Source organism: Falco peregrinus, chromosome 3, assembly GCF_023634155.1.
Source record: "Falco peregrinus isolate bFalPer1 chromosome 3, bFalPer1.pri, whole genome shotgun sequence".
Classification (NCBI taxonomy): domain Eukaryota; kingdom Metazoa; phylum Chordata; class Aves; order Falconiformes; family Falconidae; genus Falco; species Falco peregrinus.
The window spans coordinates 81290523-81317493 of NC_073723.1; the positions used below are offsets into that span (position 1 = coordinate 81290523).

Genomic DNA, 26971 nt, shown 5'->3' on the forward strand with positions numbered 1-26971 from the left:
ATGGTAAAATCCCTAGCTACCTTTTATTTGGTGGTGTTACCTAAGGTCTGAAAAAAATGCCCAGCCTTTTGTTCATGTAACAAGTCCTCGTCCACTGGCTGGACAGAGCTGCCCCTGAATGCAAAGTAAAAGCTTTCCTCTGGATTCTTTTGTTAGTGTGGCAGAGCTGGCTACTGTGGTGTCCACGCTTTATTGTCGGTTTCTTTAAAGCGCTTTTTCTCCAATTGGGCAACACGCAAGATCTTAAAAGCTAGTCTTACTTAGAGTTTTCTAAAAGTGGATAAATGCTGTTTAGCTGGCATTTTTGAAGCCATTTGGGAGCTACGGGGGCTGTGACACTATAGTGAACCTTGATCTCAGAGTAATTTGGAAGACTGCATTTCTTAGAGCTCATTGTCATTTAAATATAAAAAAAAGTGAGTTATATTCTTAGCTTATGTTTTCAATAAAACCTGGTAAGTAAGAGAAATTGTTTTGTAAAGGTGTAAAAATTCAGCTATAAGAATTTATCTTAATTTTTGAAATAGTGAAAGTAGAATAATTAAATTATTTCATCAGAACAATTGTGTTTTGTGGTCCAAACTGATTGACTTTTGTGCCACTTGGGTAAAGATTATGAGATTAAATCTGCTTTTACAAATTTAGTACTGGAGAGCTAAAAACATGTACTAGGTATGATTTTTGCTCTCCAAACATCTCTCCAAGCCTGATGAAAACATGTTCTTTAAAATCTCTTTTCAGGCAAGTGAATGAAAACCCCAGAGAATCTTAATTGTTTAGTAAAACCTAAGGGTTGCTCAAGGGTAATGAAACCCTTATGTATGATTAAATAATTGTCTTATTTATGCTGGGAATTATTCTGGTGTGCTGTGTGAGCATACTGTGCTCATCTGCGTATCTGAATATTCATATTTTAATGGAAATGGCTCTACTGAAAGGACCAGAGAGAATGCACATAATGACAGAAGAATAAAAAGCCTCCTAAGACAACAAGGACTGGGAGAGAAGTGCTGTGCCATTCTCTTTTTCTCCTGCAAAGTGGAACTTGTGAAAGGGTAAAAGGCAGAACCATAGCACCAGACAGGAGTATTCTTCCTCCTACTTACATTATTAATTACTTAGCACTCTCTCGAATTACATGAACATGCTTTTGTTTTAGAAAACACAGAAATTTTGAAAGGGAACATTAGGTAAAGTTTATTCTATTTCTTTTTTTTTCGTAATGATGCAGGTAATATGACTATCTCTCCAGCCATCCAGCAATATTCAGGTTATGCTGCAGGACTCACAAGTCAGCAGGACTTCCAATATTAGCCCAATGTGTATTTCATAACCTGCTATAACAGTCCCACCAAACGAGATTAGATCGCTGGTAACATAATTTCACAAAATACAGAAAATTGCACAAAAGTAGGGCATGATTGTAATTTAAGGGAAATGGTGCAGATAAATCCACTTTAATGGATCTGTTTAGTGTATGCAGAAACCTGTGTACTTCGTTATTTATTCCTTTTGGCTGGCTGAACTTTGTAAGAAGAAATGCAGGACTCTCCTCTGGTTTTGTGGTTCAGTAACATTTGGTGGACAATCTCTTAGTTTCTCTTAAAGGTAAATAACTGCAGTCCTGGAAAAGTGAGGTCTTATTAATAATCAAGGCAATTCAGACTCTTCATTTTCGCAATGCGTCTTGTATTTGAGTCAGCTGAATTGTCTCAGAGCAGTATGAAGTCCCCAGATGAATTTTCGTTTACAGAAAACTCTGCCCGCACAACTAGGTAAGAAACTGATGGAGCGGCAATGATTGTCGTCTGCTAACGGCAAGTGGATGCAAACCAGACAGGTCTCTGAAAGCATGTTAAGATTGTCTTACTGAAATAAGGCAATTTCTCTTTTTCTAATAGAAATTATGGAACTACTCCCAAGCCAGCATGTCATTGGAAAAAAAAAGCCACCAAATAAACAGAACCCCCAGCACTCTTCCTATTAAAACTGTAATTTTGATGGCAGTGAGGGATTGGTCTTGGTGGGCATGTACATTTACTAAGACTTAGAAGATGCTTTGAACTGTAGCTGTACAAAGCACTGGTCTTCAAACTCATGAGTGCACAGCCCTTTGTAATTTAAATGAAAGATTGGTCTTGGGAGAGAGCTTTGAAAGAAGGCTCACAAATAGTTTTCTTCCCTAAGAGATACTCTTGCTGGTTAACCTTGGCTAACAGCCAGGTGCCCACGGAGCCCCTCGACTCACTCCCCCTCCTCAGTGGCACAGGGGGAGGAAACAGGATGGGAGAGAGAGACGAGGAGATCACTCACCAGTTACCGTTGTGGGCAAAACTGACTTGGCTTATTAACTTGTTGCCAGGTAAAATAGATTTGGGTAGTGACAAAGAAAAAAACCCTTAACTCCGTAACAACTCCTTTCCTCCCTGCTATCCCAGATTTGACTTCACTCCCAGCTCTCCTGCCCGGCTGCCGTGGGGTTCAGGGAGGTGGGAGGTTGCAGTCAGCACGTAGCAGTTTCTCATTGCAGCTCCTTCCCCCTCATGTTTTAACTCTGCTCTGGTGTGGGCACGCTGCAGACTGCAGTTTCTTTGGGAATATCCATCTGCTGTGGCATGGGCTGCAGTGTGGATATCTGCTCCACCGTGGGTCTGTTGGAACCAGCTGTGTCCAGCATAGGGAAGCCCCCGGCCTCTTCCCATGGAGGCCACCCCGCAGCCCTCCCCAGCTACAAAACCCTTCACGCCTACACCCAGCATAGGTGCCTTCAGCAGAACAATTCACATAACTGCAGTGCTTAGTGAAGGTACTGAGATAAAATTCCCAAAGGCTAGATCTCTCAGCCTTACTTTTTAATATTCTATTACCATTCTTTATCTGCAGAAAAGCAGTCATGTATCGTGCTCTAGCTATAAGCACTTGCAGTACTAATGGATGTGTAGTACTTGGTTTTGTCCTGTTGGGTCAGAAAATTCATATAATCTTGGCTCATACATGTGAAGCCAAAACTGCATTATCACAAAGTTCTGGGTCTGGAAAGGACTCTTAAATTCTCGTATCCGTAGGGTGAATTAATTTTTGTGATTCCTGGTGCGTGTTTTGCCTGGTTTGTTCATTAAGACATTCAGTATTTATAAAAACCTTGGTCTCTTTCTGGACTTAAACCATTTTACTACTGAATGTTCATACCCATACAGTCACTGGACTTCCTATATACAGTGTATGCTGCTATGCAAACACAGTCTGATAAATACCCCATGTTAACCATCAGTAAAATGGCTTTCTTGCCTAGAATCTTCTTTAGCAAGTTTGAAGACAGGCAAAATTCTTCCTCAGTGCCTCATCTCTGTTGCTAAATGCAAATGTTTCATGCCTTATCCTGTCCTTATTGCTCACAGATATGGGGAAATGTTTATTTCCCCTTTGTAGCAGGTACTTAAAACAGTTGAGGTCTGTTGTCATTTGGCATTACAGTACTGCCTAGAGTAAATAAATTTCATTCTTCCACTCTTATGTCCTGTCAATTAGACTTCTGATCACTTCTGTGGCTTTGTGTCTCCTGCATTATGATACCCCAAACAGGGCAGTGCTCATCAGTGATCAGGGAGGAAGCTGGAGCAGAGCAGAAGGACTGAACGTGGTTTCCAGGGTGGAAGGTAGAGGAACTTCTCGCTGGGGCATGCTTGTTTTTCCTTTTTGGTTTGCAGGTAATTTTCAGCAAAGTTGTTCTCAAGTTGCTGTGTTTTCCTGTCTTAGCTTTGTTTCAACAGCAAAGTTATGTGGAGGAGCCTCACGTTTCCGTTCTTATGTCACTAATGAAATCATTGACACTGCTGCAGGAAAGACCCCTGTGAAATCTTTGATCTGGCCTTGCTGCTTGTCTATAGCTGCACTTTGAATATGGTTTTACAATTAACTGTGCCTTGGTGTTACAATTATTTCAGTAATTTGTATCTTCAGAAACTATCATTCAAGAGTTGTAAAAGACTCACAGAAGGTAAGACAATGTCCTGTATTCTTTTTCCCATACTGCCAAGGCATGTTACCTGTTCTAGAGGAATATTAAGTTGTTTTCTTTGGCAGAGGAAGATGCAGCAGCAAAGCAAAAGGCGGTATTTTTCTCATTCAGAAGCTGAGGGTGAAGGAAAGTGAATGTCAGCTGCAGGGGTGCTGAAAAGATACTGAATCTGCTTTTTGGCTGGCAAAGAGATGTGCTTCCGCACTGTAGGTTACTGGGGAAAAGGAGAACAACTGCCATTTATCCAGCTGGGCTCGACTGGAGTTGCTAGCTGGGCAGGGAGGGGGGGACCAGAAAAAGGTGAACCTTCAGCTGTGCAGGCTCAGGCAGGGGAAAGGCTGCTGCTGTGGATTTGGTTGTAGCATCACAACCACGCAGTTCATCCTGACTTGGATGTGCGCAGCTTAGGTGATCTCTCACATTCCCTAACAACACCCTAAGCCTGAGAGTGCCCCTGTGTTTGAGTTGAAGTTACTTGTAGACTTCGGGGGTAGAGTGGCATCTTGTGTTCTGTCATACTCCTGAGCGTACCACGTCTTCCTTGGGCTATCGGTGTATGCGGCACAATCAAACATCCATGCTAGAAATACAGCCGGACTGTTCTGAGGCTTTCCACCAAAGCCACATGAAAAAAGCTTCCAGGATCTGAGGCTTTCCTTAAATTATGCCAATGGAAAATTCCAGTTCCAGATTAGTTTGCCTGCTTTTGGAACTGGAATCCTGCAATCTGAAATTCTCACTGGGCTTTGTAAAGTGGAAACACCTGGGCACATGAAACTAAATGTGGGTCTGCTAACGCATTGCTTTGAAAGACCATCTAGAATAATTGTGTATTTACCGCCAGGAAAAAAAAAGGTAATACTGACTTTTTTACTAGAATTGGATCAAAAAGTCCTAGGCAGTGGCTTGTGAAAATTTCTACCAAATTCTTACAGGTTTTGAGTTCTGTACTGTGGCTTAAAATGTAATGTGAGATAAAATTGCCTAGGTTCTACTTTTAAATTTAGAGTAGCTTATGTGATTTTTTTTTTACTCTATTTACTGATATTAGCAAAACTGTCTTTGGTGACTTTTTACCTACAGCCAGAGGAAAGGATGTCTCTGTCAGTTGGAATGGTCCTTCCACCTAAACCTGTTACACAGAATCATTTTGATTAATAGGTGTCACCAGCTGGAAACATTACTGAGTGGTGGTGAAGAGCTACAAGTCGGTTTTCTCCTTTTCCAAATAAATAATTTTATTTTGTGCCAGTTACAACCAGTGGCTGCTTATCCTTGCAGACCTGATGTAACCCATGAAATTTCTTACAAGAGTTGTCGTGAAATAGCTTGTGCTCATATACTTGATTCAGTATTCTGAAGGAGAACTTTGGCCTTCGTTATTACTTCACCTATGGATTTTTTTTCCAAATATGAAAACTAAAGGAATAAGAAGTGTGAAATATTGACATAGGGAGCTTCAGTACTCTTGATATATTGCATTTCTTGCATACCAATTATTTATGCTACAGAATGGATATATATCTGTTGTAGTGAAGAGTATGGCCATGAGAAGCACAGTCATAGCAACTTGTGATTTTTCTTGAGTTTTGGATATTTTTTTTCCAGACAAGGCATGAACTCTGGAAGCTGCTTTCTGCAAGCTTTTCTGGTGCCAGCTACCCCTTGAAAAAGGGTAAAATTCGTAAAGAATTGACAGAGAAAATGGAGACGTGTTGTGGGGAAATTGATTTACATGTAGAATTGATTACATATAAAGATGCAAATAGACATGTATACTTTGAAGTTATTTCAGCAATGATACATTTCTTCGTATCTGTTCATGGGATAATGTTATATAAAAGCATACATTTAGCAGTGATGTCATAAAATTAGAAAAAAGACAAACTCCACTTTCAAGAAGGTCACAGAAACTCTGGGCTGGTATAGTTACAAGAAGAGAGAAGGAAGAGGTAGAAAATAGGCTTGCAGTGACAAGGGAGGAGTTAATAGGCAATTTGTCCCAGGTTCTGTGATTAGTCTGTTGTTTTCTGAACGTCCCTCGTGATTTTTGCAGTGATTTTAATGATAAACTTAAAAGATTCCACCCTGCTTAATATGGTGCCTTACTGTCATATGACGGTGAATCCTATAGCTGACTGAGAAAAATCAAATGTGATAATTAAAGCATTGTGATATCTGAAGTCATTAAAAAGCCAGAATTTTTACACCAAAGAAACGCAAGAGAACTTCAAGAACAAGTTTTCAGAAACTTTTGCTGTCATCTGCTAAAATATATATACTAATGCTCTGTCTGTAAGTGTCTCAGAAGGGGCGAACTTGAGCATGCTGGGGACTGCTCCTTTGCAGTCTCATTCGTGAAGGCTATTTCTCATGTGCTTTTAAAATAGTTATGGTAGTACAACTCCCCAGATAGTTACAGCAGTACAACCCCCTCCTCTAGTGACGCCAGAGTAGGGGTAATTTATACCAGGAAAGGCTACCTTTTATCTATACAGAAGAATCCCCATAAAAAATGACATCTTTTAAGAATCTTACTGCCCTTACAGCAGTGGCAAAGGAGCACCGCCTTATTTATTTCACTCTCAAGGGATATAGTCATCTGTAGGTGAGTCCTAATATCCTGGACACATCTGCCTGCAGGTGCGGGTGGCAGTGGTACTGCTCCTTAGCATCCACAGGCTGGGGATGTCTTTCCTACAGCACTCTCAGCAGGAAAAAGTGTGTGATGGGGTACGGGAGCCAGAGGAGCTCAAATGCTTTTGCTAGACACACGTTTAGGACAGACGTAGCAAGGCTAAAAGATGCTTTGCTCAGTTGATCCTATATAAGGTTTAGAAATTTATGGAGAAAAAAATTGAACTAAAAACCAAATCCACTTCACTTACAGTAACGGCAGCCTTTTCAAGTGAAAGTAACGCCTCTGTGGTGTTGACTTGATCTTTTTTATAGCCTGCCACCAGATGGAGATCTTTTCCCAAAGAAGTCCACCCAATTTCTTAAGGAAAGCCCAAGGGTAATCAAAAGTTACGTTTCCTTGGTTTGTCACTAAAAATCATCCAGTATTAATGACTTGTTACTGGCATTTTATTAAGGATTATTGTTGATTCGTTGGGTAGACTTTGATTTTTCAGATCTTTTTGGAGGGAGCAGTGAAAACAGCCTGACATTTCTAGAACTCTCTATTTAACAGACAGGATTTTTAAAGATTAATTTTACTGTGTGTCTCAGGCTGTAATGTTACACTGGGGTTGGGAAAAGAGGTGAAAATCCCAATACAGTGTATTTGTGTTGAAACTGGGCCTCGATCTTGGGAGTTCTAACAGGTGAGTAAATGAGCAGTTATGAGCAGTCTCCCAGGCTGAAGACCCTGAGAATGCATTGAAATGTGGACACATAGCAGGTGGGTAGCAGGAGCCCGGTCCAATTATTAATTCAACAGTCTCAAATCATTTGAGTTTTGGTTGATAGCAAATGGCATTTGTTGCTGTCCTCGTGTTGCCTCGCAAGTAAAAATCATTAGTGCTGTTGTAACAGGGTTGAACATCTGGCACCACTCTTAGCCCAGCATTGCAGGGACCTTCTCCTGTCCCACCTGACAGAAGTCCCAGAAGACAGAACTCCTACCAGCTGGGTGATTAGTGAACTTTCTGGGTGATCCCTCTGCTAACGTTTGAGGGAGATGCCTGGGCAGGGTGAGACATGCCCTTCTGTGGTCAGCACTGTAGACAGTTGTGACTGAAGAAACCACTTGACTGGTTTCTCCGGAGAAAGAATTATCTGGAGCTGCTGAACACATCAGCCCTTTGAGCACGCGCTCAGTGAAAATCGCTGATGCCATCCATGATCATTGATCAAATATATTAAAAAAACATATATATTGAGCTATATGTGGCTACTACTGCTCTGTCCTCTGGAGTCCTACAGTTTCTCACTTCCCTGCTTTGCGGGTCAGATGCTTGGCAGGGCAGCCCATTTACATCAATTCCTGGCACTGTTTTTAAAGGAAGCAAGGGGGAACAGCGCGAAGTCTCACTTTCTGCCAACAACAGGAAGCGTATGCTCTTTGAGTCAGGCAGCCTGTTTCAGCCATGCCTTTTGCTCAACCAAAATATTACCGGACTACAGATTCTCTCTTCAACACGGTAGTGTTGCTTGGCAAAGCCCTAGAAAGGTGACGGCACAGAGTGGCGGCATGGATGGTTGTGGGGGGAGCCATGTGCCGCTGCAATTCCCTTTTTCCAAGGGACCGTTGGCTTTAAAGACCAGTCTCGTCTGAGGGAAGAGAGAGGAAATGTTGATAACATCTCTCTCATTCTGTCCTATAGGTCTGGACATGCTGCTACTGAAACCTTGCTAGGGGTGACCACTGGGGAGTCTCCTGTTGGTGTCTGGGATGATGCCCTGTAACATAGCTGTCCTGCCTGTGGAACGGAGAGAGGTGCACTCTTGGATCCTGCACTGAATTTTTGTGTCTAAAGCAGGCTGAGATACTCTGTGGTGTCTGGGAATTTTTTGTGTAGTATTTCGAGACTTTCGTAAGTCAATCCAAAATCTCTATTTTATTTTTTCCAGATATATAGTTAAAATTGAAACTAATATGATACTACCTCTTTTAGAAAAGTAGCTGTTTAAAAAAAAATTAATAATCCCTTCTCTGAAATATCCATCTTCACAGGAGCAGTTTCCAGGCCCACTTTTTGGATGCTGATTGTACATGGCATTTTTACTATTCCTTTTGTTTTTCTTTTTTTTTTTTTTCTCCTTTTCCTGTTATCACTGCAATAAAACTTTTTAGAAAGCTAACTGCAAAAGCCAGTGTTTTTTTCCCATCAGCCTTCATTCCTCCCAGTGTTTTCCTGGTGCAGAGGCTGGCTTAGTCCAAAGAAGCCCAGGATGAGACAAGTGCAATTTTCTGAAGAAGTTATTTTTTTTTTATTTTACTGCCCCCCCCAATATTTTTAATATTGTGTAAATTTAGTTTCCCCTCCCCACTTCTGCCAAACCTCTGTGTGTTTGTTTCTTCTAGGTACTTCCTTGCTAACTACACGCTAGCCAACTTGTCAAGGTATGCCGTGGGGCTGAGTACATCCCCCGTGAGGAGATGGGGTGTCTCGAGGCACCTGGTTTAGACCGTGGGCAGATGAGTGGCCCCGAGGCAGCTGTCTGATGGCTCAGGGCTGGGGCTGGGGTGCTGCCCACCCTCCCCCTGCACAGTCCCATGCCCTTGCTGCAGCTCGGACACTTGAGGAGCTGATGGGCTTCCCCTGGGCACGTCACAGGCTGAAGGTGCTGGGTGCGCATACTCTGGAGAAGGTACTGACCTGTAGTCGGGAGGCAGTCGTGATGGGAGAGCTTAGAAAGCAAGATCCTGCTTGCCTACTAATGACGAAGCATTTATTCTGCTTCTCTGGAGAAAAAGCTCCGAGTATGACCTCAGAAAGCACTGAGAAGGCTGGGCTGTGTAACTTCCCATGTTGGCATGGCATGGAACAGCAAAGGGACTTGTCCCTCCAGCCCTGCACGCCTTTGGAGGGACTCTGCTGGGAGCTGCTGGACGGCACCATCCTCACATTGCCGCCCTGGTGACTTTACCTTGCTTAGTGTTGGTGCAGCCTATGGTTTGAGAAAAAGTAAGGTATCGATATATTATTCATAACACAAAATTATGGAAGTGACCAGAGGCTTAGTAGCAAAAGTACACAGCACAGTAATGTGTGGAAAGGATAGGGGTTTGAGTCAAACATTTCTCTAATTGCAAAGGAAATTAGGCAAGCAGTTTATGCAGGAGAAGCAGAACCAAAAGGAAAGCTCTTAGCTTTCCCTCTGTGAACATACTGCTTCTCCAGAGAAGCTGCGGTGATCCTGCAAAATTTGACAAGGAGGGTGTAACAAGTCCTTCCCTATTTTCTGGAAATCCCACCCTCTTTCCACAGCTTATCTGAAGTTTCTATTTTGCACGTTGGTACTTGTGCAAAGTTTCCAGCGAGCCTTCTGTTGTCTGTTGTAAATTAGCCTGCTAATTAAGCCATCACAGGTTTATTTTTGCTTCGGAGCATAATATTTTCATGTGACCGTTGCCCTGTTGGTTTTTTGTTTGGTTTTGGTTATTTTTCCCAAGATAGCTTGGAAGGTAAATAAATTATTTTTGCATTGTGTTTTTAAGGCTTAGAAAAGCATCCCAATTTGTTAAATCGGTTGGTTACCATAAGACTGATACTTGAGCAGCTCATTATGTGTCCGTAGGAAAACCGAGAGAGGGCCCACAGTGCCCCACACCAGAGGGCCCCTCTCCCAATATTGTTTTCCTTTTTACCTGTGCATCACTTAAAGACGTTTTGTAAGGCAAAAGCTGTCTTAACTTCAACAACTGCTCATGGAAAGGGTTGTGTATCTTTGTTTGTTTGGTCAAAATATTCTGTAAATTTAGGTAACAGAAGATGTTTTCAGTAGCAAAGACATGGAAGGAAAACTGGCAACTGTTGGTTAAAAATATATAACTTGTTGAATAGCTTGAATTAGACACACATATAGTGCATACACATATAGAGCATGCACACACGTGCAGAGGCTTTGAGGCAATCTGAAGCCTGAATTCTTAGACCTGTGGCCTTTTTACAGTTCTTAGGAGTTAGTGCAAGGATCTGCAAATATGGATTCCTGAGTTTACTACCCACTGAAGGGGAAGCCTAGTCTGTGGCTGGCGAATAAGCAAGTCTTAGGACACCTGGCTACCGATCCTGATTTTGTCAAAAACTCGTTGCATGATCTTATACAAGGAATTTTAGGCTTTTGTTGTGCTACATTTTCCCTTTCAGGGAAGGGGCAAGGTTGTAATAGTTTCACAGTAGTGCTGCTGTTTACCAGCTTTTCAGAAAATGTGTCTTAGATTTTGGAAACTATAGAATAAATTTAAAGATAATGGTATGAAATTATATTCCCCTGTGGTTCAGAGTAATTTTCACTTATTGTAATCTTACCTACCCCTCCCACCTCCCACCCGCCAAGTCAACAGAGCTACACACCTCTGTATTTGAAACAAAAACAGATATTCTTCAGAACTGTGTGTCTCCAGGGACTGGGATATTAAGTAAAGAGATATATATTTTAAACAAGAATAACAACATGAATTGTTAAAAAGGATTTACAGTATGTGATTCTCTGCTTTTTCAGTCAAGTACTGAAAAAAAGGAAGTATGACTGTAGCAAGAACACCTGCGTTGGCTGCCTGGATTTGGCAGGGGGAGGAAGTTGCTAAAATCCAAACAAAAACCAGTTTTAGTTCATAAATCGATTTTAGATTTAAGGATAATCAAGAGAAGAGGCCAACTCTTTCACATTATAAAAGGCATGCAACTGTTAAGAATGGTAGAATTTTTTTCCCCTGAAATGCACTGGATTTGGCTTTTCTTAATTCTGTGGTAATAACCCTTAGGTAGAGAGTAATTTCTTCACTGCTGAACTTGATGTGTTAATTTTTCCACCCAATCTTCTACCACCCTTCATTTCCCTTCTGGTCTTCCTATCACTTCTGGTACATTTGCCCCTACCTTCAGTGACCAGATTATGATTCAGTTGTCAAGAACTATTTAACAAAATGCAGGCAAATGCCTATAGTCTCCTTCTCCTGGTTTGGGCTTTGGGAATTTTGTTGAAATTGCTTAATTTTAGACTTTGTAGTCTATTAATACATGCATTTCATTGTTTTCCTGAAACCACTTTGGCTTTTCTTGTGTATTTCTACTCTTTCTGCTGATCAGGATCCAGTCTTTGTTTTAAGGTCAGTTAAATGCAACGTAGTCATGACTTGGGGAGAAGCAGCATGCTGTAAGGTGCATGAACTTCAGGGTTTATTAGTACTGTGTGTTCTTCAGCAGCTTGATTATTTTCACTTATTCAGGTTTACTCTGGTTACTGCAATAGAAATTCTGTTGGGTACTGTCATAGTATCAGCGTTAGACCTTAGAAAACTGGCTTGTGTCTCAGCCAGCTTTCATTTACGAAGGGACAGTAAGACAGATGTTTCCAAAGCAGAAGTAATCATTCTAATTTGTATGAATATTTAATGAGTCCAAAAAACCCCCTACATACATGTGTGTGTTAAGTGCATTTCCCATGTGCATTTGCTAGACTATGCAAATAAAATACTATATATATTATTAGTCTAGAACCAAGTGACTGGATGCGATGCAAAAATAGTTTGTGAATGTTTCAGAGTAGGATTTCTGAGATAGGGAATTAAATCCATACACGCTGTGCTAAAAAAAAATTAAAAATTCATATAACAATGTTTCTGTTGGTGCCCACAAATGTTTTCAGGAAGTATTTACTCCCTCTTGTTTTTCTTCAATGCAGGTGGAGAATAAGCCTATATTTTCTCCAATGAATACACGCAGGAATCTCTCTAAGATGATGAAGGTACCTTTTTTGTACACTACAACTATCAGTGAAACAAAACTGGAGTGTTTGAATCCAGGTTTGAACCTCCCTTGATGTTAAGAGCTCTTATATTAAGGCTGCAGTACATCTAGTCCTTGTCCTTGTCAATGCAACAGGAACACCGTGAAGTAAAAGATGTAGTCAAACAGGCTTTACTATGTCCTTTGAGACAAAATAGGGAGGAATAGGAAAAAAGAAACCCCTTCGTGTAGTGCCTCATACCTACGTGTTGAAGTGCCCCCTCAATACTCATGTTATTTTCCCTGTTTTTTCGGTAAAGTTTTTTTGTGCAACACTGGCAGGTGCAGAGGCTCTGACAGGCTGGTGGGTCTTTGCAGGTGGAGGTCCCCCCACTCCTGCTCCCCCAGGCCAGCAGGGAGAGATGCTGGGCTCATCTGGGGCTCTTGGCTCTGCTCTTGGTAGTAAGGAGCTTACAAAGGGTGTTAGCCCAGGCTTGTAGTATATCCATATCCAGGCTCTATGAATTTCAGCGTGTGCAAATAGAGGACATTAGCTCTGGCTCAGGTTTTCTGGTTGTACATAGGATGATATGAACTTTATGGACTTTAAATTGAAAATCAGAGCCTACTGGAACTTCAGCTGACTGAGCAGAGATCAGGGTCTTGGCCCCGAGAGCTTCAGCAGAGACCTGCTGAGCCCTCCCTGCCTGCATCATGGGTTTCCTTAGAAGATAGCTGAGAGCAACCTCAGGCAAACAGTAGGTTCAATATTAAAATTTAATCTGGTTGAACATTGAGTGGGAAACAAGAAGTGAAAACTGTCAACTGTGCCCAGATCCATTCAGATCACTTCTAGGGACAGTTTTGATACCAAATTATCCTTGTTATGCAAATTTCCTCACCAACCGGCTGGTTCCCAGTTATGCATGGGGAGAAGCGGTGGCCACATCTGCTTCCCGTTTTGCCGTTTCAGAGACGAGCCATCTGTTTGGCCTCATCCCGAACAGCCTGCTCGGTGCTGATTAACTTCCTCACCCTGCCAGCCCCAGGCTCACTGTCTGCTGCAAGGTGTAGATTTTTTTTTCTTTTTTTTTTTTTTTTTCTTTTCTTCTCTAACTGCTTATAAACCAGAACCTTCACTTCTCTCCCAAGGGACAGGAAGGCGTTGGTTTGTGTGATTTGCAGCCGCCACCAGCGGCAGCAACAGCAGCAGCTGCCCTCTATCACTCACGGTTCATGTGTGGTTGGGACAGATAAAACTGGGAATTGTTCCCTGTCCTGGGATGGGCTTCAAAGCAGTGAGCTCGTACCTTATATTAAAAAAACCCACAACAAACAACAACCAAAAAAAACCAAACCAACAAAATAATGTTGCAGTGCTAACTGCGGCAAGTCTCACTGCAGTTAACAGGGATCTGGTCATTTAGCAAGAGCAGGGTTTCAGCCATGCTGACTGAATCCTTTTTTTTTTGCTTAAATGTGATGAACTCCTGCTGTCTGAAGCCTGGATTTGGATTTCTCACACCCATCTATCCATCCCTTTTTCAGGGAAACTGCAAGTTTTTGGCCCTCCTGTTTTCTGAATACCCATCTTCTGGCAATTATGGCAGGATTTCAGAAACACTGCATGTCTGCAGCAGCTGGTAACTTCAATGCAAATTGCATGTTCAGCAGCCCTGAAAATTCAAAGTCTGTGCAGCCAAAAAAAAAAAAAAAAAAAAAAAAAAGCATCAAAAATTAAAATTGAAAAACTGGGATAATGGCTCTCCTGTTAAGATTAAGACTTCTTGTGCCTTCCGCAGGCCAGGTCTGAGGGATTTTTGTCTTTCATGATGCATTTGGACCAGAATTTGTGTTCATGCAGCGTTTTCCTTCCAGAGAAGAAGTTAACTGTGTTTCATGATGGTGGACACAACCTGGCTGGACCATAGCAGGGAAGGATGCCACGGAGCTCTGGCTTGCCAGAGAGGCAGGAACAGTTTTTTCAGAAATCAAATATTTTGGTTTCCCAGTTGCAACATTTTCAGCTTCCAAATTGTTGCTGCTGTTGAAATTTGAAGCTTTCAGTGAAAGCTTCTCCTTTATTTTTGACCATCTCACAAGCTGACAAAACCAGTGCAATATCCTCAGTGTATTGGCAAAGTCAGGAGCATTTTGAACCCCTTTTCCCCAAATAAGATGTTGAGCGATTCCCACCCCCATCCCTCCTTCGGAAAAAACAGGAAATGGTGAGATTATCAGATCTACATGCTCCAGGTCTGGCTCCGAATTCTCATTTTGACATTTACTAAAAGAACCTCGTGTGTTTTAGTGTATGTCTTCATTTCAAAGACTGACAAGGAAAACATTGGTTACTGAGCACATTTTAATACTGTTTAGATTAGATTAGATTAGATTAGATTAGCAGTGTTTAGATGCTCATATATACAGATTGGGAAGCCTGTTCGGGGACTCGAGGCTGAAAATACTCACCCCTGGTAGTCATAAGTTGTGTGTGTGTGTATAACAATTTGTATTTTGGCACCTAACCAGTTTCTGATGTAATTAATTAAGCTATTGGAGTAGGAAAAAAAACCATCAATACGATGATTTTAAGAAAGACTTTGAGAGGTAATATCTCAGATAGATACACAGAATAGATTTTTAGGTGCAGAAACTTGCATTTAAATCTGCGGATATTTCTACTTTAGTTCAAGGATTTAATAACATCGATTGAGAACATTACATTTGGTCTATTTTTGTGTTGATGATGGTGATGAACAGACTGTATTTACTTTGCAGAAGAGTCACTTGCTAAAATAGAAATTTGTAGTTAATTTCATTTACTGAGACCTAGCTATGATGGGGAACAAAAGAATTAGGATGTTAAAAGGTTCCTTCTTATAGAAAAGTAGTCATATTTTATGATGAAACCATATCACAGCAATTTAAGGAAAATTTAGATTTTGGGAACCTGTAAAAGAATTGATTGCAATACCATTAGAGTTTGGGGTTTTTTTATAATCTCATTTTTTTCATAATAATACAGTTTTATAAATAGAAATATTTGTGAAACTTTATAAACGGTGCTTTTTCTAAGCAAAACAGTGATTCTTGTTTGCATTAAATATGTGATGTGAAATTTACTGTGCTGGAATCTGAAGGAAACGGGGACACCCGCAGAGAAATCACCTTTGTTATGGCAAAGAGTAGACATAATTTCTCAGTGTTTTAGTTTGAATTACCATGACTCTACATGCAGAAGTAATTGTGTTCTGTAATGACTTTGGCTGGCTGGTGGGAGGGAAGGGCAGGAGGAGAAGGCTGGAAAGGAAGCAACCTTCTCAAAGTCAGCCGCTCGCAGTACTGGGTGAGTTTTGTGGCCAGGGACATGCTGGGTAGGAGGTAGCCAGTTTAGAGCTTGACCTTCAGCTGGAGCTGGCTTGGCAAGGCTGTTTCATGTAGCTGGTGAGTGCAAGGTGACAGACACAACGTGACTTTTCCCACCCCAACCCCCACCCCCCCAGAAGATGAGTTGTGAGGACAGCAAGGATGAACTCATCATGATGCAGGCTATAGGTGTGGCAGCAGAGGCTGAGGCCGTGCACGATGCTCAGCGCTCCCTCGCTGCCTATGGAGCTGTCTACCTGCCTCTCACCGTATGTTGCCCCCATGCACACACAGTCCCCACCTCCCCCCACCCCCCCAGGGCCTCCAGCTGTACCGAACAACTTCTTCACTCACTAGAGGCGTGACAGAAATATTCTAGGGTTTGGGTTTTTTTTACCATGTTCTCTTAAAAGATACATCTCACTTCGCAGACATAATTTAATAACATTTCCAATTTTTATGAAATTTGCTTGTTTTTTTTTTAAATACAATGTTTTTAAAGAAAAATGAAGTTACAATATAAAATCACAGGAAAAAAAAAGTGTGTAAATACAACTTTTCTATTAGAAAAGGCAGTGTCTGGGGAAGGGCTGGGAAGCAGTTTTTTTGAAACATATATAAACTTAAAGCCATTCACCATATTTACTCGTTTTAGGGTTCAGCTAAACCATACCAGGGTATTGCACCATAGCAAAAAAAGAGAAAAAGGGAGATTATACTAAACTAGTCTTCTGAGGGCACAGTTTGTTTCGATGTACACACACAACATCCTATTTTCATGACATCTTTGCATATGTCCATAAATAAAATTATTGAAACACTTGTTTCTAGACAAATTGAAGTTGATTTTGTGCAAAAACAAAAAAAACCAAACCCCTGAAAAAAGCAAACCTAAAAAAGCTCCTTTGTGAACAGAGAATGCTGTTTGCTCCTGCCTTTAGACTATGCCCTCTGATACACTGTGTCTTAATATACTTACTTATACTACTGTACTGTTTAATAGACAACATCAATATATTCTGTTATAGTATAAATAAGAAAAGTCCAGACCCAGGAAACAAACCCACTGTGACTGACAGTGCATCATCATGTCATATGAACCATTTTATATATATATACATATATGTATGTATATAAAACATTAATGATACACAAAACCACAGATAAGGCATGTGCTTGTCAGCAAGAAAAGCAACACAGGAACTCATACACGTGCGTGTGTGCACAGAGATGTTGCAAAGGCAGTGAACCTACCCAGTAATCAGAAATCACATTTAAAAGCTGAAGTTCAAGGCAGTCTTAAACTCCACTGGAGCTATGCTTGTCTACATGGTTAATTAATGTGGCTTTATTTGTGTTGGATTTTGGTAAAAGCAAAGAAACAAAACCACCTGAGTAAACTTCTGTCCCCCTCCTCTTTATAGCTTGCGGTGTCTTAAAATGAAATGTTTAAAAAATTACGGCATGGGGTATGTGGTGGCCTAACTCTAAGAACAGTAGGAAAGAGGTGTAAGAGCAATAAAAGCAGAATGTTTCCATACAGCCAAAATCTGACTCCACACAGGATGTTGCAGCAGGGCTGCAAAATTCCTCTGTCCCTTCTTTTGGTTGGTATCAATCAAAAGTGGGGAAGGGTAGGAACAGCTGAATGTATCCCTACCAGCTACGAAAAAATTAACCCCGTTTAAGTTTATTTAAAGAAAAAATAATAAAGCAAACATCGCTGTAAGCTTCTGGCTTGAAGGTCCTCTTCAGGTCACCCCTGTACAAAATATTTGGTAATACCTCAGGTACCTGCCACGTACAGCCTGTCTTGAAGCTGAAGGCACGGCAGGCGTTGATGAAAAAAATGTGGCTGGGGCATGCATGAAAGTGGCCAATGATTCCTTGTGTCCACCCCCTGCACAGTGTCTCAGGCTGGAAGGCAAAAAGCAGTAATGTCTTCTAAGGCAACTGACTGATAATGTGGGAGTAGAGGGGATCACCTTTGGCTTGTAGTTTACACTACTCAATTTCTGGGGGGGTGGTGGTGTCACTGGCCATCCTGTAGGCACTATGCTACCTAACGTGTACTAGTAATTTGTTTTCACTGTTGCGGGTGTATGCATCAGTCTACATGCACATCTGGTGACAAAGCTACTAAACAGGTATGCACACATGTATGTAAAAATACCTGTGTGTCCACGTGTCACATGAAGTACATGTCTTACGGTTGGCATGAAAAGCTAAGATGTGAGATTGTAAAAGCATATATTTGTAATCATTATTTCATCAGTATCTTTCCTCTAACTTGAGTGTTGTTGCTTCTGACTTACACCTGCAAAAGTGAAAGCAGAAGAAGGAACTCTGCGTGCTTGTAATGGTATGTATATATAGGAAATTTATATCAAATATAGCTACACATATCAGGCCAAACTGGCCTAGCTACAAGCGTTCATGGTTCCATCGAATCTCTTTTGTAAAAAGCGTATGTGCTTGCATGCACTTGTGAATACAGAACGTGTAACTGCTAATCTTGTTGGTTATATGATTGTGTTTATTGCAGAACATCCACTACTATGCAGAGTGGAAGTATTTATAAATTAAGTTAATAAGATAGGTTATTTTTATGAATGTTGCCCAGCACCAACAGATTTTTATGCAGCTGAAAACATTTCTTCTTTGCCCAATTGTAAAATACGAGGGTGTTTAGGGAGAGGAATGAACTATTTGGAAGAGGAAGTTAAGTAGAAGCTTTAAAAAAAGGTGTTTTTTTAAAAATATCAATTGTGTTTGGGGAAATAAAATGTATTTGTCATAGAAGTCTTCATGCTGACTGGAGTATATGCAGCAGAAGCCACCATGGAAAAAGCTCTTGGTGGACTTCACTGCACTCCGCAAAATGCTGCAGTCTCTCGTCTCCATTCAGCAAAACACCATTTTTTTAAGCTTAAGATTAGTTCCACTGAAGTAGAAGTAACTTAAAGCACATGGTGAAATGATTTGTTGAATAGGAAGCCAGGGTTCTCAGCACCTTTGTGGGGCCTGGTCTCTCATTAAACAGCAAGTGCCAGGAAAAAAGCAAGCTACAAATTTCAACTGGCTGTTTTAATTCAGCTCAGTGCTTTAAAAATAATTAAGTGCAACACTTACAAGTAAAGCCACAAATCTACAGGAGTACATCTGTGCAAGAAAATCGGATTTTTTTTCATAGGTAAGAGAGAGATTTTGGATATTTTCCAGGCAGATTTAAAAGATGAAAAATGTGCATAAGGAGACCTTCCCCACATATATTTCTAGCTAGCGCTTTTCTCAACTGTACATCATACTTTTCTAAATAACTAAAACTTTAAAAAGAAAAAAAGAAAAATTAAATACATTGTAACATTTATGCAGAGAGAGGAGGGGTTGCTTAACAAAAAGTGGGGGTTTATTGGATAGGAAGGGAAAACATTTATTCAAAGAAGAGCCAACAATACCCTTTTTTCTATACATTAAATGCAATTAATACTTCACAGAGTATATTACAAGGGTGTTTCTTCTATCTTTCACATACCTGCTTGCCTCCCTAGTGACACAAACAGGGCATGCCGTGATGTCAATACCAGCAGCACCCTTGCAGGTGGAAATGTTCTCCTTTCTATCACCAAAGCAACTCAGAACCCTCTGGCTGGGGGGTCCTGTCCCACCACAGCTGCCTGTGAAGCCATCTGAGATGGGGCCCTCCATCTTTAGCTGAGTTTAATCTTCCAAAAGAGTCAAATAATACCAGGAAGTCAAAAACCATACATCTGGTGTAAGAGCCCTACACTCACGGTGTTAAGAGAGAAAGCTTGGTCGCTCCTGCCTGTTGCGTCCTCATCCGTGTGGTGCATCCTGTGCATGGTTAACAGTTTTGGCAAGGGAGGTTTGCAAGAAGCATCAGTTAAGGGAAGGGCTTTCAACTATGTAACTACAAAAGCTCCTACTTACATTAATAAAGGTTTTTGGTGATCAAACATTTTCAGTAAAAACTTTAGTATTAGAAAACTGAGTTGCAATGCATGCTACCAAAAGGAAAAAATCTTTTCTTGTGGGAGAAGATAGCTGAACTTTTGATTCTCTTGTTACTTTTACTGTCCAGCTGACTTGTGCTTTGTTGCTGTTGTGGCTCATGCAGCTCCAGTAATGCAGCTGTTGAGGCTAGATCTGTGCCGGAGGAGTTTTAACCCATGTGGAAACGGTGCTCCCCTCGAGTTATGTGGGAAGAGAATTCATACCTGTCCTGGCTATGGTAGCCACACATGTTGCATTCAAAAGGATCACGGAACCCGTGGCAGCCCATATGGATCGTATACATCACGTGATCCAAGAAAAGGACTCGACAGTGTTCGCACTTGTAAACTTTCACTTGCTCCCCATTGCTGCTGATGACTTTGAAAGCATCCTGGGAATTGTCAGTACCTGCCCTCAAGACATCATATTGCCTGTTTTCTTCTTTTATAGAGATGCCATTTCTTGCATGGGGACCTATGTGGTTTGTCAGGTAAATTAACCCACTGCGTTCCTCGTTATTGCTCTCTGTATCTGTTGAGTCTTGGCAGCTGTTGCTGGGAGAGGCGTCTCGTTCGGAGGAGACAGATTTGGCTTTGGAAAGCAGCAACAAGTTTTCCACTGCGCTGTCCTGAGCTGTATGGTTGGAGCGAGCCTGACTGTCTCCAAGAGGTTTGTGGAGCTGATACATGGGGCTGATGACGGGCACCACCTCAGAACCACCTGGTGGTGTCTGGACAAGGGGACGCAAGGACTCTGCCCCCAGGTAACTGATGGCATTATTAATGGCCTGGTCTATAACGTGGGTCTGCATTATCTCATTCTCCTTCTCATAGTTGGTGGTGGCATCATATGGAAGATCAGGAAGACATTTCTCACCTGCAGTGAAAAACAATCAGGGGTTAGAGGTTGATTTCTACATAATTAAGGAACTGAACATCATAGATTAATAAAACAGCCACGTGGAAGAAAAGAGTTGATCAAATCCACCTCTGAAATTCACCTGAGGTATTCATAGTTCTCTAACAGAGCTGGTCATAATAAAGTAGGTTGGCTGGTGTTTCTTTTTTTTTTAATCTGCAAAATAATTTGAGGTCTTTAGAAAAATAAGTGGATGAAAACAGACTCTGGACATAATTATACGGGGACTCATGGGAGCTACAGATTGAGTGCTTCATCCTCTCTCCTTTCTAAATGGACTCCTTCGCCTACCTCCTACAGTGAACTGAGGCATGCCTTTGTGGTTAGGGAAGACAATGTACCAGCACAGTCACAGTGAGCCTGGCCTTCATGCTTCACAGCACGAAGCACACTACGAATATTTTCCCCTAAAATATTAGTTCCATACTGGAAATTGTATGTTTTAGTTTTAGACCTTCAATTTCTTACGGATAATCCATACTGGCAATGTGCTTGTATGTAATTTCAGAGGAAAATCAACAAAACCTTAACTTTTCATATTGCCACCTCCCCCCCACACCTTGTTTTTTGAATAAGCCACGTTAGACACATTACCATAAGCTACACGTATTCCTAGAGATTTTGTGTCAAAAAGTTACCATCTGCGGGAGCAGTCAAGAACCATGGGAAATATTTAAGTGTGTATGCGGTTGGAATGTATTTTTCTTAAGAGGTAAAAAGCCCTGTATAGAGCAAGGTTACTTATTACTTGTAATTTCAACTATGACTTGGGATGCCAAAAGTAAAGGGGGGGACTCTTAATTTTCTTGAAACCAAACTGCACTAATGTATCTCTAGCTGGATACTCTCATATTGAACTCTTGAGTATCACTACGATTTCTTAGAATTCTGGGACAGATAGGACTAAGCAAAATATAGAAGTTGAAAGTTAGGAGTGAGAAAAACTATTTAAATGTACAGATGCTGATTTTATGAACCTGAACAGTCTTCCAAACTGTTGTTATCAGGCCCCTAATAAATTTGTGCAAATGCGAAGGGGTAAAAAATTTCCACAGGTTCCTAGGGACTAGCAATAATACATTCTTTACAGTCTGGATGGATTTCCTAGCTATACAGATCTTGGGAAATTCATTGAAAGCCATAAACATCTCTGTAAGGTGCTGTCACCATTTCCTAATCAACATGACATTTGCTGGTAAGCCTAGGAAAATCCCAATTTTTCCAAAAGAAATGCTAATAGAAGCATGGAAAATTTACCAGAAGATTGGCAAATTAATCTATCAACAACCTCCCACCCAGATGATACCCAAATTGGCTATTCAAAGTCAGTGAAGAGCCCAGAAAACTTCTAGGCTGACAGCACTGCAATGACAGGGCTAAAGTGTAGAAAGTCCTGCTGTCTACATTTCCAACAAGGTACGGTTTCATACTAGTTTGTCCATGCTCTACAAGCAGAGAAAGAAACATTGTGAGCATTGACTAAGTTTGCATAAGGGATTTAGGGTACAAGCCCCTTCTGTCTGTGCTGTGCAAACTTCTGCTTCTCCTTGTTTCCTTTCCCTATTACTCTGCCGATTTGAGCACCCCTCTACCGGGGTGCATGCTTTTTTCTTCCACATTTACCCTTTCTAATGCTGTAGTTTTCAGGCAGTTTGAGGCTTAAGATTCAAAATAGGTGTTGTGAAAGACTCTTGAATTAAAATAGAAGAACTCTCCTAATATGAATGTATACCCTTGACTCAAGGAGGAAAAAATGAGGATATGAGGTCAAAATCATTTATATTCCATGGGCATTGTATACCACTGAAAAGTCTTCATTATACACGAAATTTTGGGCATACAGAAGGCATAATTTTAATAGTTGTTTTTTTGGGTAGTATTTGATTTATGTAGCATAACTAGTTGGTAGCCGGACTGAGAGGTTCAAGTGCTCATAAGGAAAATTTGTTTCCAAGCAGAGTGTCTGAAACAGACACAAACTTGAGGTAGGCAGGTATCATTTCTATATCTGGGCAATGCAGGTAATATTTGAACTCATTAAAAATAATAGCTTATTTCTGTGGTTATTAGAGCATAAGTAAATTAAACTGCTAATGGTTTGATGCACTTCAAGCTTTGCATTGCTCAGGTCTCTGCAGCAGATACCTAAATTGTAAAAATGCACTCTATGCATGTGGGCACTTTTTTATTTGGTTTGTTTTTAACAACTCTCTTTTCTTTGCGGCCTAATTGTTTTAACATGATAAACGTGACAACCTCACCTGCAGTTCTCACTCTCTGGTTTGGATGGCCCAGTTCTGCTTTCGGGTCTGGGAGCTATTCCAGTTTGGAATACAGAGAGAATTTTACAGATAACTGGCTTAATTTGGTGAACAATCTCACTTTTGAAAGGTAATGAATGTAGCCTTGAGAAAACCGAGAGAAGCAGCAGTCTTTCCCTTATGTGAAGGCTGCCATTTGTTCCTTCTCCTGGGAATTCAGCACGGGGATTGGGATGACACGATAATCTACAGGAGCAATAAACATATTTTATTACCCAAAAGCTCTCCTGACCAGCCGGCCTAACCTTGTGTTAATCAGGAATGTACCTATTACATGAAACAGCAGGTGGGGATTGGAAAGGAAAGGATCCGGGTGCATTTTCTTGTCAGAAAGTCCGTCCGTTTGAAGGTTAGCAAATTTCCATAAATATCTGCTGTCATTAGGTTGTCTTCCTACACCACACCCTGAATAACTGACAAGAAGTTCTGCCCTCCTAAAACTCATAGTTAAACTGGCTGTCTTTGCTGTTTCTCAGGGCGAAGAGAGAAAAGGAGAATGAAAAAGCTAGTCCACACCCATGGATACATCCCATATAGGATACTTGCTAGTACCTTTTAAATTTTAACACTTCTGGTCTTCCTGGAGCTTTCATAGAATTAGTATTTTGCTGAATGCAATCAGTTACCACAGTGTCTAAATGAATGAGGTTTGCCTTACATAGGTGATAGATCTTTGCTAACTACTACTACGACTTTTGTCCTTTTTTATAAGCATAAGCATTTCTTAACCATGACTGCCTCCTGGAATTGATTGCCTTTGGACTTGAAAATAACCTTGGACTTTCATTTCAAACTTTCTGTTGCACCTCCTGACATAGCTGAGATTCCCCTTTCCTTGTCTCAGAAATACCAATTTTCCTTTCACCCTTGTGCTCTCACTGAAAAAGGTATATCTGGAATTTCCGTCCCATAAACTGGTCTTTTTTTGCCTTGACTTTTGACTGAAGACCTTCTTAATATGTGTTCTATTTCAAAGATTTCTGTTTTCTTTGGTTGTCTCCTTAAGAATGACAAAAATGAATGCACAGAGAATTATAAAAGAATCTAACTAGATATGAGTGTATGTTGTCCTCCAACCTCCCCTGTTTTTATTTATTTAAGACTAACTCTACATAGCTGACAAAATACTGTCTGTGGGTCTCAAAACTGATGTAACTACTACCAAGTACAGGCTTACCAAGCAGAACAATATAGATGTAGCCTCCATTTTTTCATTAAGACAAAAACTACTAGGTGCAAACGGGCATGAAGTTTTTGCATCACTTACAGAATGTACCCAAAGATCTTTTAATTTGGGTATTATTCTCAGACTAGGTTTATTTATTTCCATGATGATTTTGGGCTGTAACAGTATACAGACTTTATGAAGGGGTGAAGAATATTTTTCAGCCTGTGCTCAACTATTCACAAATGCTTTCACAAACACCAATATGCCCAGACCTGGATGTTATCCAGGAAGTTAATAAAATAATCCTGAAAGTGTGGTCAAATGCTTTCCCAACAGGAAACTTCTATTCCTATCTTCAGGTTCTTAAGGCAGCTTCAAGAGCCTGTCCAGATCTTGTAATGATCTGGTTTATAAGCATTAGAAAAAGATAGGAAAAAGACTTAAAATTAATCTTCAAATGTGGAAAATTAGACATGCAGAAATGTATGCTGGAGAAGTTTTGTTGCTTTCTTTATTCCCCCAACACATTGCTGTATCTGTTTCTATAGAGATAGATACTGCTAATTTAGTAAAACAAATAAAATCATAAAGCAAAAGTAAAAATCCTGTGAGATGTTTTTTGGGTTTTGTTGTTTTATTTTTTAGGAGACAGCAAACGTTTAACTCTTACCAACAAATTTCTGAGGCATAGAGCTCTTACGTTTGGCGACGTTACTTGCTAGTCTATCCAGCACGAGGGATCTTTCTGACCCTATCTTGCACAGGTCTTCAGCCATTTCACTCTGGTTAGTTTCCTCTTTTATGACTGAAATCAAATGACATCAGAAGGGTTAGGCACGCTTGTTCCATTTTAATGGAACTACTGTCTTAAGGTTATTGTTTCTCAGCTAATGTCTTTTAGCTCCCAACCAGCTGGAAGGAGGTGCTCACCACTGCAAACACAGGACAATTCTGACTCTCGGTAACAAAGAAGCCCCTCACACTGATTAATTTAAGTACATGTTCATGTTTCCCTCATTTAGGATACAAAAATGAGATTGCAACTGCAAGGCAACTGCTTGTAACGTAATCACTCCACCCTTGTTCTGCAGCCACTCTGCATTTCTGTGAATAAATGAGGTCCTAACATTATACTGGGTATGAAGCATTTCATCTTTTCACCCTCCCACTGTCACCTCCCGCCCTGTTCCTCTGCACCTCTCCCAGTGGAACTGCCTGTATGATCACTGCTTCTTTAGCAGGAAAAACAGACAAACTTCTCAACTGCAGTAGTGGAAGATGGCGAGCTATACCAACCTTTCTCCCCACTCCCTCTTTTCCCCCTAGTGAATATTTCTATACTTCCTTGATGCAATTTCAGGCTTTAAATGACGATTTAAGTTGCTAAAGTCACATCTACAGTGGAGCACTGATTTTGAATAGTCAAACCTGTTTTCCAATTTCCTGCTGCTGCTGAGACACTGCAACATTAGAAATGAGCTTAGCTGTGAGGCACCAGGAAAGGGAGACTATTGAACTACATTTAGTTCGGTATTTTCCTGCAGAAACAGAAGGGATGAGTGGAAATGCACTGTCAAAACAATGACTATGAAAGATGTATGGGAAGGTATTTCTGACTTCCAACATCTAAAGGAAAGGATATGCAGAAAGATCACAGCATAGCAGGTGGTTTAGGGCTTTTTTTTGTCAAGGAGAGAAAGGGGTTAATTTTACTTTTACCTGCTACTAGGGTATGGGTATTTTTCCTGAACTTGTAAGCTGCCATTAAATGGAGAAGTGAAAGATGATTTATAGACTGATTCTGCAAGCTATTTCAATTAGGTGTACCATTCCACTACATTTTGCCTTCTGTGAATGCTAAGAATACGTTTTATCACTGGATTTGCTGGTTCACAGAACCCACCGCGCTCTGGTACATGGGTGTTTCTCAACAGTAGAGAACACGTTGTTCCTATGCAATGTTATTTTGGCAATATACCACTGCCATAAAGGGATGATTGTGCAAGTTTCGTTGATCCTGAAAGATGCAAAATCAAGGTCTGGTGGATAACTGCAAGGAGCAGGTGAATTGTCCTAGACAACAACACTCCACAATACAAACTGAAGAGTACACAACTGGTTCTTCAGTCCCTGCTGCAGCAGCACATACCGCAGTGACAGTGACAAGGAGTCTCATGGAATTATGCCCCAGCCCCAAAAGATGCTAAAGATTGTGACCAATGCAAGATATGCGCAGAGTAAAGGGTGTTGATAGTACCTAGGCATCACTGAACAGGCATATCGCAGCATCTTGTGCTGGCTAAGGCTTCCAGACACCACTTTAGGAAGAGGATTACAGAGAATGTTTAAAAGCAGCCCACTCAACAGGGAAACAAAAGATTAAATTTTTCATCTGTTTAGGATATTCCAATTCTAATCAGTTTAACAGAGGGTAAGTTATGTATTCAACTTTCAAACTTTTAAAACTGCTATGAAAAAGAAGGGCAAATTGGATTACGTACTGATTTCCAGCTTTTGCAACTGAACTATCCTGAAATTTGCTACCAACCTGGCAACTATTTTTTGGTAATTTGGTGTGTGTGAACTGAAAAAAAAAGTTTCCAAATGAAAATCCACAAGTGACTGAAAAATTGTAATTGACCCTTTTAAAACTTCATAAACTATTTCTTCTATTTTATATAGGCCTGGTAAGACTTCAGCACACTACCACTCAATTCAAATGCAAGACACCAAGTAATATCTGTAAGACAAGAACTTCATATGG

The 26971-nt window shown here is 40.7% G+C and overlaps 1 protein-coding gene across 16 annotated transcripts in view; it reads right to left on the reverse strand.

Moving 5' to 3' along the window:
- Positions 1–16220: 16220 nt before the first annotated feature.
- Positions 16221–26971, reverse strand: part of IKZF1 (IKAROS family zinc finger 1) — a 70753-nt gene continuing 60002 nt past the window's right edge. For 10 of the 16 annotated variants that reach the window (XM_055798610.1, XM_055798611.1, XM_055798609.1 and 7 more), the window contains 2 exons: positions 24878–25012; positions 16221–20676 (listed from right to left, as the gene is read on the reverse strand). In XM_055798610.1, the coding sequence (XP_055654585.1) occupies positions 19970–20676; positions 24878–25012 (842 nt within the window). In that variant the 3' untranslated portion in view covers positions 16221–19969. The remainder of the gene's footprint in view (positions 20677–24877; positions 25013–26971) is intronic. The other 6 variants (XM_027783837.2, XM_027783832.2, XM_055798614.1 and 3 more) reach the window with 2 other exon arrangements.